The following is a 19,908-nucleotide window of genomic DNA, read 5'->3' as shown; positions in this document are numbered from 1 at the left end:
GGTTGTGAAACGAAAAAGGAAGAGAAAGTAGTGGTTTTACAGAGAAATAAAAAGAGAAAGGCTGTGAGACGAAAAGAAAGAGAAAGTAATTTGAGGTTGTAACAATTTTACCTTAACCAAGCTAAAACGACGTCGTTTTAGTTTGAATGAAAAGGAAAAAAAAAAGATTGAAACGACGTTATTTATTACTTTGGGGGTTTGACCGGGACAAATAACAAAACTATCCTTTTTTTGTGGGTTGAATTATTTTTCAATTTATGGACAAAAAGTCCAAATAAAGGGTTCCCCAACTTTTTCATAGTGGCCTTTTCCTATGAATACAGTTGATATAGCACATAGGATATTGCTGAGATGCTTCTAACCCAAAAAGAACTAATAAAATTTTGTGACAAAACTATAATTTCAAAATACATATTTGGACTTAAAACAAATCATAATTAACATTTCCTTGCTTTCTTGCACTTATCAATTATAAGTGAACTAATTTAGATGAGAAAATAATAGAGGGATGGAAAATTAAAAATTAAAAAAAGGGTACGTGTAATTTTTAATTTTGAAAGGGTGTGTGTACGTGTTGAGGTGCATAAAGTCTCATTCCAAAAAATAAACGCTATGGTGTATTTAGTTTGCTGCATTATTGAATTGTGTGAGTATATGGATGAAATGATCATTTTTTTTCTCAAATCACACGATTTTAGTTTTATTATCAAACGTGAGTTTGTATTTTAATTACGGTCCAATAGTCCATACCCTTTTGAGTGCAGGGCACCAAACAAAACATACAACATAGTCACCTTATGGACACAAGATGAATGCTTAGACAGAAGCCCATGATTTAGGTTAGCGCATCTAAAGTAAAAATGCGAAGCCCAAATAGGATTCTAGCTAGGGAGACTATCACGAGGGCCCTACGGTTTGGACAAATTCCAAACGCATTAATCCTGCGATCTTCTCCCTGCTCAGACCGAGAGAAAATATAACTAAGAAAATCCACGTGGCCACATCTGAGACTCATCCCCGACTTATTTAATGAAGAAAAAGCCTCGAACGACCTTAGTGGTTGCCACGTATAACACCACGTGGTGACAGAGCAAGACACTCGTCGGCTGACCAAGCACAACATGGCCAGCTGCGTTCGGCTTGGGTATGCTAATGTCATGTTACACCGCCAAAACCAAAGTCCTTAAAATTCCCAAATCGACGAAGCACACCGGCGGTGTTAGAAAAGCTCATTGTGCAGAAAAGAGGAAGCTGCACAAGCTAAGGAAAACCAGCAAGCTGGTGACGTCAAATGAATGTAAGCAGAATGACAGCTCAGCTGCCACCTCAGCTCAAGTAGTTAACAGTCTGGTGTGATTACTCTGTATATCGAGCTGTGGTTATGCATGTGTAGATTCTATTGAATCAGTTAGTCATTAGCTTTAGTAATCCTTGAGCTTTGAGTATAAATAAGTTGTAATCATAACATTTCATTTTAAGAAAAATAAATACAAGAAATCTGAAAGTTCTCTGGAATTTTTCTGAGATATTTTCTCAGCAACCAAACAATATTTTCTCTTAATTTCTTTCATGGTATCAGAGCCAGTATAGCTAGTTCCAGCAACACAACAACACTTTCAAATTCAACAAATGCAAATCAATCTTCACAGATCTCATTCTCATTCAGTAATCCAATAAAACTAGATCGATCTAATTTCCTAATCTGGAGAAAACAAGTTCTTACATCAATCAGAGGAAATCGGCTTGAAGATTTCATATCTAAAAATCAGGTCATACCAGAGCAACATATCATTCAAACAACAGCTGATGGATCAGTGCAGAAAGTAGATAATCCAGCATACATAAATTGGAGAGCTCAGGATCAAATACTACTTGGCTGGCTGTTATCATCAGTTAATGAAAGTATTGTCAGTTCTATTCTTAATTGTGACAATTCACGAGATGCTTGGAGATTTATTGAGAAACAATTTGGAGCTCAATCTGACGCTAAAATAATGCAACTTCGTTATGAATTGAATGTACTTAGAAAGGAATCCATGTCTGTTGAAGAATATTGCTTAAAAGTTAAAATATTAGCTGATAAATTTGCCTGTGCTGGTAGTCCTATGTCAGAAAGGGATATGTTAATGCAAGTTCTAAATGGATTAGGAAATGGTTATCTAGATCTTGCATCTATTATCACAGCTAATAAGATGTCTTATGATGATGCTTATGCCTTATTGTTAACACATGAGGCACGATTAGAACAAAGTCAGACCAATCAGAATACTAAAGTCATGTTTAATGCTAACTATAGAGTGATGAATTCTAATTATTCTCAAGTCAGAGGGAATAATAGAATAGGAGGTTTTGGCTATGGAGGATATCGTGGACAAATTCATATTGGAAACAGAAATGCTGGAAGAGGAATGATGTTTAATACATATCCTAGAGGCTTTAATAACAGTGGTCATAATTTTGGAAGAGGCAACTCTATGCCAATGCAATTTCACAAAGTTTTACCACATCCTACGCCTCATGGTCAAGGTTTTGTGTCAGCTGGAACTGAATCAGATGATAATATTCTTGTTTGTCGAATATGTCATAAGTCAGGGCACACAGCTGATGCTTGTTGGTACAGATACATTGAGAATTATGTGCCACAATCAAGGCATTTTGGCAGAGGAAAAGGACCTAAGTCAGCTTACATGACTACATTTGAACCACATGCTGAGTTTGCACCATATTTTGATGATTCTTATGCTATGAACTGCTCAAATTATCAGTCTTACAATCTGGATCCAGTCACATATTCTTCTATGCCTCATTGTTCATCTGAAATGTATTCTGCACCTGGAGCTGCTTATCTTGCAAATTTTGAAGGACCTACTGATGAAGGGTGGTATCTTGATAGTGGAGCAACTCATCACTTAACCAATAACATGGCTAATATGCAGGTCAGAGAGGAATTCAATGGTTCTGATCAGCTTATCATTGGAAATGAACAAGGTTTACCCATAACTCATGTTGGTGATGCTAACTTTGTTTTTAAAACTTCATTTGTTGAACACAAACACCCACACATAGTACTGAAAGATATTCTTCTTGTCCCTTCAATTACCAAAAATTGATTGGGTATTTCTAAACTCCCATTTGATAACCATTTCTCTGTTGAATTTCTTGGAAATATCTGTTATGTGAAGGATGCTCTGAAGGGGGAAGTTCTACTGCAGGGTATTGCTGAAAAGGAATTATATAGGCAGTTATTCAAACCATACTCATCCTCTAAATCATCTTTTCTATCTCAGATCAGTTCAAATAAGCCAATGTCAATGCTGTCATGTTTTCATTTTAATTCTGTAACTGATGTTAATAATGCAGATTGTAGCCATTCAAAGTCTTGTTATTCATCTACTGCATTATCTTGTAAAACATCAGTGAATAAAATTGCTTTGTTTCATAATAGATTTGGTCATCCCAATCAATATATCCTAAAGCATGTTCTCAAAAATATCAAGTCTGCAAATTTTTCTGATAATCAAATAAAACAAGCACTGCAATACATCTGTGAAGCTTGTCAAATGGGCAAAAGCCATAAGCTTCATTTCCCTTCATCCACAACCAAAACAACCAAGCTTTTAGAACTGATACATACAGATCTCTGGGGTCCCTCACCTGTCTACACTAGAGATGGATATCACTATTATATTAGTTTTATGGATGATTTTAGCAGGTTTACCTGGATCTACCCTTTAAAGCTTAAGTCTGAAGCTCTAAATGTCTTTAAGCTTTTCAAAACACAGGTTAAAAACCAGTTTCAAACCACCATTAAGCAGTTACAATCTGATTGGGGGGTGAGTATAGACCTTTCACTGAGTTCTTAAATTAGTGTAGTATCATTTTTAGACACTCCTGCCCATACACTCATCATCAAAATAGATTGGTTGAGAGAAAACATAGGCATATTGTTGAAATGAGACTTACACTGCTAGCTCAATCTAAATTACCCTTTAAATTTTGGTGGGAAGCATTTCATACAGCTGTGTACATCATAAATAGATTGCCTTCTGTTGTTCTCAAACTTTTGTCTCCCTATGAGAAACTTTTCAAACACCAACCCAACTATGATATGCTTAAGTGTTTTGGTTGTACATGTTATCCTTACTTGAGGGATTATAACCAACATAAATTTGACTATCATTCCAGCAAATGTATCTTTCTAGGATATAGTTCATCACATAAAGGATACAAGTGCTTACATCCTTCAGGTCATCTCTACATAGCAAGACATGTCATATTTGATGAACTTACTTTTCCTTACTCTACTGATTCCAGTTTTCATTGTTTCACTGAGTCATCTTCATCATCTTTTTCTTCTACTTCATTTTCTCCTCAGCAAATACATCATCTTTCCACTTTGCCTGTTGTTCAATCATTTACTGAAAATAGCACTGGTTATTCCTTATCTGCAAACCCTGACAGCAGCAACTCAACTCACTCAGAAAATCCTGCACAAACAACAAATGATCAAAATTCACAACAAGTAAGTTCTCAAACTCATCTACCTGTTAATACACAACATTTCTTTTCTGCCTCTGCTTCTGATAATACAACATCATTAACTCCATCTGTTGACTCACCCCAAATACAATCCAACATTCATCCTATGACCATCAAAAGCAAATCTGGCATTTTTAAACCAAAAGTGTATACAGCCATTCTCACTCACAAAGAACCAGATTCAGTGCAAGAAGCTTCGAGTGATTCCAGATGGGTGAAAGCTATGCAAGATGAGTATGATGCCTTAGTTCACAATGATACTTGGTCTCTGGTTCCTAAAGAGACTGATCAACAAATTGTGGATAATAAGTAGGTGTATAAGATTAAATATAACACTGATGGGAGTGTAGCCAAATACAAAGCTAGGCTTGTTGCCAAAGGTTTTCAGCAAATTACAGAAGTAAACTACTTTGAAACTTTTAGTCCAGTTATTAAACCAGCAACTGTCAGAGTAGTATTAAGCTTAGCAGTGATGAACAAATGGAAGATTAGACAAGTTGATGTCAATAATGCGTTTCTCAATGGGGATTTGACAGAAGAAGTTTATATGTCTCAGCCAACAGGTTTTATTGACAACACAAAGCCTGGTTATGTGTGTAAACTGCACAAGTCTCTTTATGGACTTAAACAAGCTCCTCGAGCTTGGTATGATAAACTTAAGAGCTGTTTGCTGCAGTTGGGATTCACTAATACTACTTCAGATACATCTCTGTTTTTGAAAATGAGTCATACTTCTATGATTCTTGTGTTGATATATGTGGATGATATCTTGGTTACAGGTCCTAGCAGTGCTGAATTAGAACATTTTATTGCAACACTAAGCTCAACTTTTGCTTTAAAAGATCTTGGCATTTTATCTTATTTTCTTGGGATAGAAGTCTTATATGATGAAGATTGCATATTTCTATCTCAGAGGAAATACATCAGAGATTTGTTAGCTAAGGTTGATATGATTGATTGTAAGGGCATTGATACTCCTTTAAGCACTGGTCTGAAATTACAGAAGTTTGTTCAAGGACAGTTTGGCCATTATCTTGAAGATCCCACATACTATAGAAGCATTGTTGGAAGCATGCAGTATCTGGTTTTGACAAGACCTGAGATTGCTTTTGCAGTTAACAAACTCAGTTAGTATGTATCTGCTCCTACACTACAGCATCTCATGGCATGTAAAAGGGTTTTAAGATATCTAAAGGCCACTCAGGACTATAGTTTAAAGTTCATCAAAGAAGGCAATATGGAGCTTACTGGATTTACAGATGCTGATTGGGCATGTGACTTAGATAACAGAAAATCAGTGAGTGCATATTGTATCTACTTGGGTAATAATCTTATATCATGGTCTTCTAAAAAGCAAGGGGTAATAGCTAGGTCAAGTGCCGAGAGTGAGTACAGGGCATTAGCATCAGCTAGTGCAGAATTAACTTGGCTGCAGTCCTTGTTTGCTGAAATTGGAGTATGCTGCACAGCTAAACCTATTATTTGGTGTGATAACATTAGTGCAGCTGAATTGGCCAAGAACCTAGTTTACCATTCCAGAACAAAACACATTGAGATTGACATACACTTTATTCGAAACAAGGTTCTTAATAAGGAGCTCAGCATTCAATATATAGCAAGTGCAGATCAAGTTGCAGACATAATGACTAAATCTCTTTCCTTCATACAGTTTAATTACTTGAGGGCCAAACTCAATGTTCACTCTTGTCCTTTAAGTTTGAGGGGGGCTGTTAAAGAAGCTCATTGTACAGAAAAGAGGAAGCTGCACAAGCTAAGGAAAACCAGCAAGCTGGTGACGTCAGATGAATGTAAGCAGAATGACAGCTCAGCTGCCACCTCAGCTCAAGTAGTTAACAGTCTGGTGTGATTACTCTGTATATCGAGCTGTGGTTATGCATGTGTAGATTCTACTGAATCAGTTAGTCATTAGCTTTAGTAATCCTTGAGCTTTGAGTATAAATAAGTTGTAATCATAACATTTCATTTTAAGAAAAATAAATACAAGAAATCTAAAAGTTCTCTGGAATTTTTCTAAGATATTTTCTCAGCAACCAAACAATATTTTCTCTTAATTTCTTTCAAGCGGAAACAAACGTTGATCCAAAAGTGATGAATTTGGTTGCAATATGTCTTGTAGCGAGTTCACTGGCAGCAGGCAGGAGTGTGGTCTCCAAGTCCAAGCCTAGAAAAAGAGAACAACAAGGAAGAAGTGATAGTGATGAAAGAAGGGCACAGAGTTGTGGTTGTTGAGTATGATGAGCACGGCAGACACAACACTAAAGTATCAATCTCACCACCAGACCATGACCGATATCACATCCCCAAGACTGCTTCCCCTGCTTCAGATATTGAGGAAAAAATGTTCTCCGCTGCTGCTGATGCTTTAAACAACGCTGAGGACACCATCAAACAAGCCTCCTCCTTGCTTCCGGATATTGGTCAAGGGTCTAAACCCTACGACAAAGGTGCTGGTCCCGGAGAGCTTATATGCGATGCATATGGGAAATGCAAGCACAAGATTGCCGGTGCACTTGAGAAAGCCAAGGGCAGTCTCTCCGGTGCTTCTCACGAGGTGCCGGCACCACACAAAGGCACGGCACATGAGGCGAAGGAGGTTCTATCAAAGACGGGGCACGATTTTATTGATACCAAAAAGAAGATGGATTGTGAGGCCAAAGATGCTGTACGAGACGCATATGGTAAAGCCAAGGAGACTGCTTCAGATAAGGCTCATGAGGCCAAAGAGGCTGCAAAAGATGCATTAGGGAAAGCCAAAGAAACTGCGTCACAGAAGGCTTACGAAGCGAGAGAGAACCTAAAAGATGCAAGGGCTATAGGCACAACGATCAGAGGAGATATTGCAAGGAACGTGTCCGAGCAAGTGGAGAATGTCTGTGAGAGTGTTGAGGAGAAAGCAAAAGAAGCGAGACAAGGCACTGAGCATGCTGCCAAATGGATCGGTCAGTATTCTTATGGCTTTTTGAGATACTTGGGTATTCCTGAGACGCTGAATGCCTTGATGGGTGTAATTAATCTGCTGGGATTTTCTACGGCTTATGGGATGAGTGTGTGGGTTACGTTCATATCCAGTTATGTATTGGCCGGGGCTCTGCCGAGGCACCAGTTTGGAATGGTGCAAAGCAAGATATACCCTGTTTACTTCAGGGACATAGCCTGTAGTATTGGCTGGGCTTTGTTGGGACATATGCCGCAGTTGTTCTCAACCAAGGCTGGAATGTTTCAAGGATTCAATCTTTTGGCTTCCATTTTGATGGTTCTTATCAATTCCATCTACTTGGAGCCTTTAGCCACTAAGGTATACTACTGGCCCTCAACAGTGGAAACTAATTAGTTTATTCGGAGTTAATAGTTATTGCTTTTTGTGTTTCGATGCAAATAATTACTGTATCTTGCAGGTGATGTTCGAGAGGATGAAAGTTGAGAAAGAAGAAGGGAAAGGGAGAGAGAGCCAAATTGGTGAAACTAGCAGGGTGACCGAGACCGAGCAAGGAACAGCCACTGAGCGCAGAGCAGAGGGTCCGGCACCAGTCCCGGTGAGCCCAGGGCAGGAGGAGCTCCGAACGAAAATGGTTAAATTGAGCGAGAGGCTGAAGACGCTGAATACATATTCTTCGATCCTAAACTTAATCACTCTGATGTCACTCACTTGGCATCTTGTTTATTTGGGTCAGAGCCTTCACACGACTTGTTATTGATCATACGAAGCTGTGCTCTCGGGGGTGTTTATGAAGTTTTATGTAATTTTGGTCAGGATGTTTTTGTTACAGGCCACGCTATAGAAGTTTGGATTGTGGATTGTGTACATGTTACTTTTCGGAAATACTGTAAATAAACGAAGACTGGGTTGTAATCAAACGGACGATTCACAACTAGAAGAGACAAGTAGAGGCATAGTGTGACCAGGGCTTCGAGCATCTGAAATGAAGAACTACTAACAGCAATAAATCAATCATGATATCGGAACTGAACCTACACAAAAACATTAATTGCTAAATATGAAAGATCGTGCTTGATATTCAACTAAATTTGTTCGAGAAAAGAGAGCATCTTTATTTATTTAAAAAAAAAAAAAAACTGGGAGTAGCACATTTGGGTTTCTCTCATCTGCAGTCGGTCCATTTGCTATCCTCCTTTTGTTGGACGTATATTATGACCATCAGTATTGGCTGGGTTAGATTTGAGACCCATTTCACATTCAATCTTATCGGCAATAACCTTGATCTTTTCTTTCAGCAGATGATCTAGGTGTTTCAGATCTTCCAAACAATCGAAATTGTTCATATCTTTACCAGCCAAGCATTGAGTAAACATTAGATCCATCTCAAGCCCACGATTTTTCTTTCTTTCTTTTCGCGTTCTCTCGAACAAGTTGGATATCTTCTTACTAAGAAAGGTATTTTGATCCATCATATATTTACCTCTTCTTTTGATAGGGAAATTGTTGAACTTGTCTAGCACGCGGGCTGCCTCAGCTGGAGAAGGCCAAATTTCAGGTTGATGGTCAAAAGAAGCGCAGATGATAGCACATGCAGTAACTCCACAGAGGGTGGTAAGCTCACTCAGTTTCTTCTTCAATCCAGCCCTTCTTTTCTTGAAAGTCACTTTCCTGACAGATTCCTTTGAAATCAATTCATGCTGTACCCTCCTTCTCCCCATTGTTTAGAATTGAAATTTCAAAGAAGGAATAGACAAGATATGCAAAAATTGAACAATTATGTATATATGGAAAGGATAATTAGATGTGTTCAATGCACACGCACGCACACATAAACGTAGGTGAGTGCATGACCAACCGCCACCATAAAATGGAGATGTGTAAGTGGCAAATAATAAATATTATACCGTAAATAAATAAAAACTCATCTATATTAATTATATACGATAAATAGAAAATGGATCTTTAATAAATAATTAAATAAAATTATTAAACGTGTATATATATATATATATATATATATATATATATATATATATATATATATATATATATATATTGTAGTGTAGTTTAATAAAATAAGTGTAAAATGCTATTAAACTATACGGATAATGTATTGAAAAATTATTTTATTAAACCGCACGACTTAACAATATGTTCGCATTTAAAAAAGTAAGGGCACTAACACCTGAAAATGGTCATAATATGACATTTCAAGACTTAAATGATTTGGTTTAATATAAGGAGAATTGAATAATAATTGTGTCATGAACAAATTGGGAAATTATAGTGCTCATACATGAATTTGAATCAATTATTAATTGTCTCAAATTTTTCAAACACAAATTCGCTTATTGCATGTCAAATAATCATGTCTTCACTCAAGTTGCCACTCTAATACACAGAGAAAACCTTTACAAGCTTGTGACAGTTTAGATCAAAAGTGGATGATTATTTGTACCAATAACCTTGATTTTATTTAAGAATATAGTTTATATTATATTGCTTGAGATATCTTACTAATAATCTATTTTATTAATAATTTTGAAAGAAATTTTTTAGCTGTAAATCTCATACAATCTAATGGAAAAGTAATTTTGAGTTATTTATCTTATGCAATACCATAATAAAAATATCACTTTGTAATATTATTTCACTTGTTATTTCAACTTTTGGTGGATTCCATAAAATCATTTTGAGTAATTTATCTTATGCAATACCATAATAAAAATATCACTTAGTAATATTATTTCACTCATTATTTCAACTTTTGGTGGATTCCATAAGATCATGGCTCTAACTATTATTTAACAGATAGCTCAAGAGTTGAGCCAACGACCGTGAGAATTGGCCCTGATACAATATATTAAACCATCAAAATTTTGTGGAATTGTCTTTTAAACGGCCTCTTGTCACGTTTATGGGACTTGATACGATATATGTGTCTAAAACAATTTTCTATTAATACTTTATTCCCGAATTAGTGAGTTTAATACTCTGAAACAAAATCCCAAAAAAAAAAGGGTTATTTCCACCTAACCCCCAAATCTTTCAACATTTTCCACTGAGCACCCAAAAGTTTCGACATTGTCCACCACGCACCCAATTCCGTTACTTTGACCGTTATTTTTAACGGAACTATTTGAAAGTTAATGAAATATCTAAAATACCCCTTATCTTGAATTAGAAAAGAATTAAATGAGATAAAATGTTAATCCAATAATTAATATTTACATTAAAAATTCTTAATTAAAAGTAATTAATAATAATCCCATCAATTAATTTATCAAATAAATTTAATTTATCATTATCAAATAATATTTAGGGCATGAACTTCCAAATTTACCCTTTGACCGTTAGAATAAATGGTCAAATTAACGAATTTGGGTGTGGATTGAGCATTGTTAAAACATTTGGGTGTGCAGTGAAATATGTTGAAACATTTGGGGGCAGGACGGAATTAACCCAAAAAAAAATGACGCTTTGAAACGAGAACGTAGAAAACCGGCGCCGTTTTGGTCTGTTTTCTCTGCTTGTCACTCGGTTCTTAATTTTTATTTTTAAATTTTTCGAAGAACTTCCCTCATTATTCAATTTTGCTTCCGATCATTCTCTCAATCAGCTACTGGGAAGGGCAAAGGTAATCGCTTTTCCTTGCTCCCTATCCTTAGTTATATAATGCTTCGCCGTTATTTTATTTCTTCATTTTATTCTGTTGTTGATTTATGCTGAGAAATTGGATATTTCGGTGAAATTCTTTACGCAATTGAACTATCGTCGTTTTATTCGGCTTTTAGTTTTCAACAATTTGCGAATGAAACATTGTGAAGGTTTACCTGGCAAGTTTTTACTCTTTTCTCGTGATTATTACCAACAGAAAAGATTTATTTGTAGCAATGCCCTAAACATTTGTGTAATCTTGCTAAGGATCCGGGGTTTACAGTTAACTTTTAATGCCTCTACAGACTAAAGACTCACTGAAATTCATTTATCAAAGAAAATTGGCGCCAAATACTAGATGACAAGGATTGAAATAGTGAATTGTAATCGGTCTTTGGGTGTCCTGATGTTTCCCAAGATCTGTATAATTGGTGTTTATTATTAAAGCCTAAAACGAAGGTGGTGTTTGAGAATAAGACAACCAACCATTGTGGATTTCTTTGAGTTGTGCCTAATGTCATGATGATTACTCCCTTAATTAATCAATTGATTCTAACAGTTGTAAATATAAATTTTATGACATGATATTCATTCCTTTTTTGTTTTGTTTGAGTTAAAAACTTCCTTCTAATTGATTTATTTTTCTCTTTCTGATGCAGTCTGAGGCATTTATTGATTGCATTTTTAGTGCTGTGGCATTTTGTGGTTGAATTTGATGATGGGTTCACGCTATCTTTCCAAGGTTGAGAAAATCTTATCATCTTGTTCCGCCACTGCAAATAATAGACATAATGGTATTTTTAAAACTCTAAAGCTTGGAGTTTTTCAACCAGAATATTTTTCTACGATGTCGTTGCAACATCTGGAGAGGTTCGGGACTAATGGACTTACTGATTCAGTCTTAGAAAGAAGTCTTGTATATAGATACAAAGGCAGTTTCTTTCAGTCAAAACGATGTTTTGGTCATGATGTTCGAGGTGATGCTCAATTGAATAGAGACTTTCTCGTACAGCTCTGGATTAGTGATAGGAGAAGGCAAAGTTCAAGAGAAAAAAGAAGAAAAGTTGTTAGGTACAAGAATATTGATGAATCAATTTATGATCCTCGACCATTTGGAAGATGGTTTTCAGGTGCAACTGTTACAGAAGAAAAACCTTTGGACAAGGGTAAACCAATTTTAGGGCAACCACCTGTTAGCCAGACTATCTCTGGTTTTCTGGAACCGGCATCCCTGGAGGAGGTAAATCTGTGTAGGTATTTTGCTATTAATTTGTTATTTTATGAATTTATATATTTACCTATTAAGGTTCTTTGGTTTGTAGTACTTCTTTTTAGCTCCTTGTGTGATTATGTTTTGCCAATTGCATCTGATTTTCTTCTGTCACTATAGTAATTGTAGCATTACAATAGCTGAAGTTAGCCATTTGGAAAGCAATTTCATTGCTTCTCCTAACTATTGGTGGTAGGTTAAGAGGCCTTCTGTGCGAGCATGTCAAAATGGAAAAAGAAAGAAAAAAAGGCCTCTTTTATATGTGTGTCTCGTCAACAATTTCAATTATGGAATGCCTTGATAAGGTCCTCTGTGTCCTCAAAGATAATGATCTTCAAGAGTATATAGTTTAGAGGTTATACTAGCTTGATATATTTGTGTCTATTCAACATGACATACCACGCGTTCATGGATAAGATTGTAGGTGCATGTTAATTGTTTTCTTTCTGTTCCTGTTTCATTGCGTTTCTTTTTTCTCCTCCCAGGTTTCTAGTCCATGAGCTTAAAAGTAAAAGGAAGCTTATCTGACTTCCATTGGGGAGGATTCGTATTCTTAATACCAACTATCAATATTCTAAATTAAAGTTGAATTTAGTATTGTTGGATATTGAGGCTGCACTAATTAGGTAGTGTGTCCTCATACTAATAAGTAACTGATATTTGGGTAGGATAATAAGTTCACAAAATTGCAGTCAGAAAAGCAAGATGCACCGAGTGATTCCCCCCCCCCCCCACAAGTTCATTGACATGTTGATATTTGTCAAATCAGTACAATGTTTTTGATTCATTCTAAAATCTCTCTTTACCTTTTGTTCATGAAGGAATTATTAGCTCAAATTAGAGAAATTATTTTAGGTTTATTCAGTCTCTTTGATTACTTTTATGCTTTGTTGGAGTCTGCTTTTGTCAATAACAATGAAGTTTTTTACCTTATAAGCTAAACAAAGCAGCTCACCTGAACTAGCCTTTTTTTTTTTAATTGATATTTTCAACAGTACTTACTGATTCCTTCTGTAATCACATGGTCATTATGGAGCATTCTTTAACCTGAATTGATGTCTGCATTCTTGCATTTTTCATTATTCTGCTGGAAAAAGGAGCTTTATTATGATAATGCGTGCTTTAGCCATGCTCAAGTTTAGTGGGTGCTTCCATTGAGTGTTTGTGCCATGCATTTGGCTTTACAGCTACCCAAATCTCAGCTTGATCAGACTTGTGGCGCATGACCTTCTAAACTTGTTCCCCATTGCCTTTATCGGTTCTGTAATGGGTTATTGCAAATGTTGATGTGAAAGTGATTTGTTGACTTCAGTTGTGAACCAGTAACTTTGATGCTGCATATAGGTAATTCTTTAGTTTAGATGATTGTCTTACTGTTTGCTTTGTTTTGTCAAAAAAATAGCCAACATATACATATGATGCTTTGGAAACTTGGTGTATGGGTCAAGAATCTGTTCACTTCATTAGTCACTATCTGCTTGCATCCATGACTGTATGTGTTCTTATAGTTTTCTCATGAGCGCATTCATAAATAGGCAAAATTATGCATTTGCCTTATATGATTCTACTATTCAAAGTTCAACATTTTTAGGCTTGCAGCTAAAATTAACATTTTCATCTGCTATTTCTGGATTATTTTGGGTCCAGGTTGCACCTCTTCTTGCACGGTCCAATTTGCTTATTACGAGGGATATTGAGTGGGCAAATCTTGTGCTTGGTTTTGAGCAGGTAACATTTTTCTCTCTCTCCCATCCATATTTCAGATTTGAAATGTCTTTAAAATGCTATAGTTGTTCTTTCAGAGCAAAGTATTTATAGTAAAATACTTGTTAAGAGAGGATTCTGGGACATTTCTGCATGAGGCAACTGGTGATTGTTGATTTTATATATTTGTAATTCTGTTTTACGTACAGTCCTAAGTCAGGTTTAAAAGTGGCAGTGCTGTTGACAACCTAGATACTTGTGCATATGACCCGATAGGTGTAGTCCAATTTGAATAACTTACCCACTTTTTGATAAAGTGAATTTATGATTATGGTGGGCAGTCGTTACATGTTCTTATGTTCCTGATGTTCCAGTGATCTGTGCTTTGAGTTTTGCTCATGGTTCACTATTGAAATAAGTGCTGCCATTATCTGGTTGTGGAACTTTTATTATAATTTTTTAAAAGAATGGAAAATGTATAATATTTATTGAAGAAGTAAAGAAAAAGATTACAAAATGGAATGAGTGGTCTGCGATAACAAAAATCGTCTGTACTGTAAAGAAAACCAAAAGATTTTCAGTTAATTCTCTGTATAAAGTATAATCAGTGAAAATGAGACAAAGGTTTGCAGGGAAATCCCCAAAATGACAGAATTAACTAAGGACCATATCCAAATCAAGCTGGATGAAAAAGAAAGAAGAATCTGGGAAAACCTTAGAATCTGAGGCTGGTTCAGGATTCCAATCTTTTAACTTCTGTATTTTTAGCATTTTATGTTATTTTTGATTCATTTAGCTAGGCTGTGTTTCTCCTATAGCTAATTGCATCTGTTGACGTTTTAGGAGAACCGTTATGCAGTAGTTGATGTCTGCTACCCCCAGTCAGTAAGTATTTGATCTCTTTCCTCCTATCTTTGTGAATTTTCACATATGCAATTTGAGTTATAAATCAAATCACTCCTTTCTGTAAATTTGAATTCTGATGAAAATTGCCGATTCTAATCGTGTTATCCAGCCTGTTGGTTTCATTCGTGAGCAGAGTAATGTCATTGCTAGACAGGTATATTCTTTATACTTATGCCTAATCATTTTCTTTGGAGGGTAATGGGGAAAAAACTCACCAACTAGTTGCATCTCCCACCATTAAAAAAATCATTAAATCCTGGACCCAACAAGGTATTACCACTGGAAATACTAATTTAAAAATTGAGTTTCTGAGGAATTGTTTCACTTATCTTTGAGCATGCCCACAGTTTCTTTGCAAACTGTAGTTGCAGATTAAGTCGAAAGGATGCATAAGTGTATTGAAGTGCCGGTCGACCACTTATAAGGGATTCACTTTAATATATGGATCTAAACCTGGTCCAATATTTTGCAGTTGCTTCGCCTTAGGCGCCCTTTTGTTGCTTACATAACTGATGGCATGGGTAATGAGCTTTTCAGGGTAAGGACTTTGTACAAATTTCTTTTTATGTTAGCAGATGAATTTGCTTGGTGCTTAGTGGTTGGCAAATTGCTCTTTCAGCTTTAAGGCTTTATTTTACCACATCCAGGTTCGTAGGCCTTTCTGGTGGATAACTAGCTCAATTTATGCAGAAATTAATGGTAAGGTATGTGAATTTAACATCTTCTTAGTAATTGCTATGCTTTAAGCAATTGCAAGCATGCATACAGCATTTTTGGTTTTTGATAATTTCCAGTATCTCTTCCTCTAGGAAGTTGGCGTGGTTCACAGAAGATGGCATCTTTGGAGGAGGGTTTATGATTTGTATCTGGGGTAACTTTAATTCAGCCTGCTATTTTCTCAATCTTATTTATATTAATTATGTGTATTTGAAAGTCAGTAGGTTGAACTAAGATGTTTAGAAAGGATCTATAAAGCAATTGTGTTAAAGTGGAGATGCAAGGTACTAGGTGGACCTTTATAGTGCCAATTTTTTATACTTGGAACTTTTGATCGGGCTCTTAACTTGAATTAGGAAACTGTTGACTGAATTTTGATGTCAGAACAAGTTACTGCTAACTTGAATTGGTGTACTATTGAGTTTTAACTGAATTCAGGTAAAGTGAAAGTACTGGTATAATTTTAACAGTTTTATGCCAGTTACCATAAATATATATTATGCTGATCTATTAGCTTTTTCAGAAGACTTAAGGAACTTTGATTTGACCAAATGCTATTCTTTATGGTATCAAATATTAGACACTGACTTTGACACTAGCCCATTTTTTATTTGCATTGTATAAAATATTTTTTTATCATTTCTTATCTACATTGTATATTAAAATTCTTAATCATTTCTTACTCTACCCATCAGTGGAAAGATCAGGATCTTATGTTTGTGATCATAGATGTGTATGTTTTGTGTGCTTCCTTTTATTGCCTTTGTTAAATAAAGAAAAATGGCAGCAATCATCCTGGTTTCAAACTAGGTTCAAAAGCTCGGACTTTTTAAGTTTTCAATAATATTTGTTGAAAAGTATATAGAGAGATTGATGTTTTAATTATTATGATTTACCTTATGCTTCATTTTTATGGTTAAATCTTTAAATCATATCATCTGCAGGAATAAGCAGTTTGCTGTGGTTGAAAATCCGGGCTTTTGGAATTGGACGTTTACTTTGAAGGATGAAAATGGGGAAGTGCTGGCTCAGATAGACCGTGATTGGAGGGGTTTTGGTTTCGAGGTTGTCTCCACTCCTAATAAGAAGTTTTGTGCTCCAAACTTTCATTTTGACTTGTGAGCATATGTGTTCTCTCCTTCATATGTGATAATGATTCTAAAACTCCTCTTTTCTTTTCTATTTGAATTTCTGGATTAGTATATGATGATTTTTTAATTTTTATAAACCTTTAGGACACAAGGTTTTGGAGTTTAATTTCCCCCCATTGTGATCTTGCTTCTTGTATCATTTGGTGATTCAGTTCGACTTTGACAACCCGATATTTTTACCCCTATTTTTACTTACTATACTACTATTTGACTGGATGTGTATATTTAAATGTTGGATGTCTGCACTCAAGAGGAAGCAATTATTTAGATGTTATTTGAAATACTTATGGCATTAGGTATGCTTTTACAATAACATTGTTATTATAGTAATTGCATGACATAAACTAGATTCTTATCTGTCAAGCTTATTAAATTATCCTGTTGCTATGCGAGATTGGCAACAATTAAATAGACAGAACACAATCAAAACTAAATTATTTTAAAACAGAATAAAGGAACAGCTAAAGAGATGAAAAGAATTTCAAATGCTAGAACTCCATATCTATGATATTTTAAATGGTCTTCAGAGTATACGATTTATTTGAGATATTGGATGAAAAATATTGCTGGCTTATTTCTGCAGACTGATGTTAGGCTACCTTTTGACTTGACAAGTCTTGTTCCATCCTTCTGGGTTATACATATGTATCTAAAGCTCATTTTTACAATATGTTTAGCAATAACATATGAAAATCCTTAGTTGTTGCAAAGAGTAAATGTTGCTGGTGAACAGAATTAATTGCATTCACTGCATGCAATGACTTCTTTGCTTTGAATGGAATCAGATCTTTACTGATGCTGGGCAATATGTGATTCGATTTGGGAGTGCTGATTCCAGCTCCAAGACTGGCCTTGCTAGTGTGGTAAAGCATAGCACCGAAATTGAAGTCTCTTCTTTTCTCATTCTTTTATTATTAATGTTCTTTTTTTTTTAATCCTGGGCAGATTCAAGAATTGGAAGTTACTCGACCATTGACCCTGTCAGAGAGAGCTGTGGCTGTTGCATTGGCTATCTCTCTGGATAATGATTATTTCTCAAGGCATGGTGGCTGGTAAGCTTGGTTGTTCTTTTTAACATATTCATTTTGATGCCGTGCTCCGATTTTACATGTGATAGTTTTTTCCCCATGATTTTAGAATCCGGACATAGATATTTCCAATATCTGGAACATGTATTTTTTATTTGTGTTTGAGGATAATCACATCTTTATTTTATACTCTGTCTTTTAGTAAGCAGCGAGTACTCATGACTTCTAAAATCTGTAATTGAGTGTTGCTTGGAATGTTGAACATGACGAGTGTGGGATACAAGTGGACAAGTATTGCACCGGCACAAGTTGTGTTTTGCTGAATTGTTTGCCTTAACTACTGCTTTTCAAGTTTTGATTCAGAACACTGATTACTTTGTTTTCAGGGGAATCCCATTTGTAGCTGTTGGTGAATAGGTCTAAGACAGCTCTGCGACAATCCTGAGGTGTTTCAATGGAGATCTCAATTTCTTGTTTCCTGTATCAACATTTTCTTTTTTAGAATATGGTTCTCTACATCGCTCTCTCGACACTGAATGCTTAACCTTCTGAAAGTTATATGTGGTGGAACCATCATGTTTGTTTGACGAAACCAATGAAACCATATCGAGTGATCGGTTTAGGTATTAGATTATCGAGCCTTGTTTAAAAAGTGATAAATGTTTTGGGGCTTGTTTGGGATTACTTTTGGTAGGTTTAAAAGTAATTTTGAAAATTTAAAAATTAATTTTAGTATTTGGTAAAAATAAAATTGAAATCACTTTTGTTAAAACCAGCTTCTTATACAGTTGATTTTGAAAAGTAAGGAAGAAGTAACTTTTAGATTATGATTTTGAGAATCAATTTTATCTTTTAATATCATTATGTAAATATTTTTAAAATTATTACTTAAATTAAAAATTATCCTTATTCAAATTGGAAACAAAATTAATATTTTAATAAATTTTTATTATAATTCATCAATATAAATTAATTAATATCAATTTATTTATTGAATTATTATTAAATTTATTTTATTATATTATAAATTTTTATTATCAATTGTTTTAAGATAAAAAATAAAAAAAATAAATCAATATATTATAAATTTTATTTTTAGTAAAAATTATTATATTACATGATTAAAAATATTATATGTACATGATTTTATATGTATAAGTAAATTTTATACTACATTATGTACATTTTAATTATTTGATTTCTTTCAACAGTAGAATTTATCAAACGTTCATAATTATTTTTAAAACTCATAGCACTTTTGAAAATAAAATTTGTCAAATATTTAACTGATTTTTTTTATAGTTGATTATTTTTTCAGTACAGCTAACAGTAATTATTTTAAAAGCCACAACATTCCCAAACTGACCTTTCTAATCAAAAGTTTTTGTCAAAAGAACCCAACTTCAATATATAAAGATTATTGGCATTATATTTTACTGCTATTATGAATACCTTATATTTGAACTTAATAAATATTGATAAATATTTTTCTACGCACTTTTAGTTGTGAAAAATACTATTGTTATTTTTACTAGTATAGATGCATCGATTGAATTTCAAATGTTTCTGACCCTTTAAAAGAAGAAACTGAATAATTAAACTGATTATGCCCTGCTTTTGTATTTACCGCGATCTGCGTGGGTATTTGAACAAATTAATTAATTTATTTATTTACTAAATCTCTGTACAAAGGAAACTCTGCCTTGGAGATGACTAGGTGTTCTAGTTTTTTATAGAAAATTTAAGTCCTCTTTAGTATTAAAGTACTATAACTTTTAAATTAAACTATTGTGAAAAAAAACTATAATTATACAATAAAAAATTATAGTATTTAATTAATATAATTTTTAAATAATAATTTTAATAAAATTATTAAAGATATAATAAATTTTTTATTTATATAATAAAAAATAATTTTTAAACTATAACAATTAATAGTTACTAAATATTTTAATATTGTAATTTTAAAGTTATAAC

At 34.5% G+C, this 19,908-nt stretch overlaps 3 protein-coding genes across 5 annotated transcripts; 2 read left to right on the top strand and 1 right to left on the bottom strand.

Annotated features, from left to right (window-relative positions):
- Positions 1-6,626: 6,626 nt before the first annotated feature.
- Positions 6,627-8,415, top strand: LOC102618133 (uncharacterized). Its single transcript, XM_025096020.2, is given in 3 exon segments — positions 6,627-6,693; positions 6,695-7,855; positions 7,956-8,415. Coding segments are annotated over 3 exon segments (1,506 nt in total). The 5' UTR covers positions 6,627-6,648; the 3' UTR covers positions 8,256-8,415.
- Positions 8,416-8,608: 193 nt separating this feature from the next.
- LOC102617847 (agamous-like MADS-box protein AGL80) lies at positions 8,609-9,268 on the bottom strand. The gene has a single exon (XM_006473820.2). The coding sequence runs from the start codon at positions 9,214-9,216 to the stop codon at positions 8,683-8,685; it is 534 nt and encodes a 177-aa protein (XP_006473883.2). The 5' UTR covers positions 9,217-9,268; the 3' UTR covers positions 8,609-8,682.
- A 1,695-nt stretch (positions 9,269-10,963) lies between these two features.
- LOC102616961 (altered inheritance rate of mitochondria protein 25) lies at positions 10,964-18,560 on the top strand. Of its 3 annotated transcripts, none has more exons than XM_006473192.4 (12): positions 10,964-11,135; positions 11,815-12,395; positions 14,073-14,153; positions 14,973-15,014; positions 15,145-15,189; positions 15,508-15,573; positions 15,683-15,739; positions 15,845-15,906; positions 16,697-16,817; positions 17,689-17,766; positions 17,849-17,955; positions 18,318-18,560. In XM_006473192.4, exons 2-12 carry the CDS (start codon positions 11,871-11,873, stop codon positions 18,346-18,348), a joined length of 1,215 nt encoding a protein of 404 aa, XP_006473255.2. In that variant the 5' UTR covers positions 10,964-11,135; positions 11,815-11,870; the 3' UTR covers positions 18,349-18,560. The 3 variants fall into 3 exon arrangements, 2 of the variants coding, with proteins under 2 accessions (XP_006473255.2, XP_052298075.1); XM_052442115.1 differs by lacking the exon at positions 18,318-18,560 and adding an exon at positions 18,134-18,311; XR_008054999.1 differs by lacking the exon at positions 18,318-18,560 and having other exon boundaries at positions 16,697-16,870.
- Positions 18,561-19,908: the final 1,348 nt, after the last annotated feature.

Source organism: Citrus sinensis, chromosome 5 (genome assembly GCF_022201045.2).
Source record: "Citrus sinensis cultivar Valencia sweet orange chromosome 5, DVS_A1.0, whole genome shotgun sequence".
Taxonomy (NCBI): Eukaryota; Viridiplantae; Streptophyta; class Magnoliopsida; order Sapindales; family Rutaceae; genus Citrus; species Citrus sinensis.
Note: the sequence above shows the minus strand (reverse complement) of the source record. Positions and strands in the feature narration are given on the sequence as shown.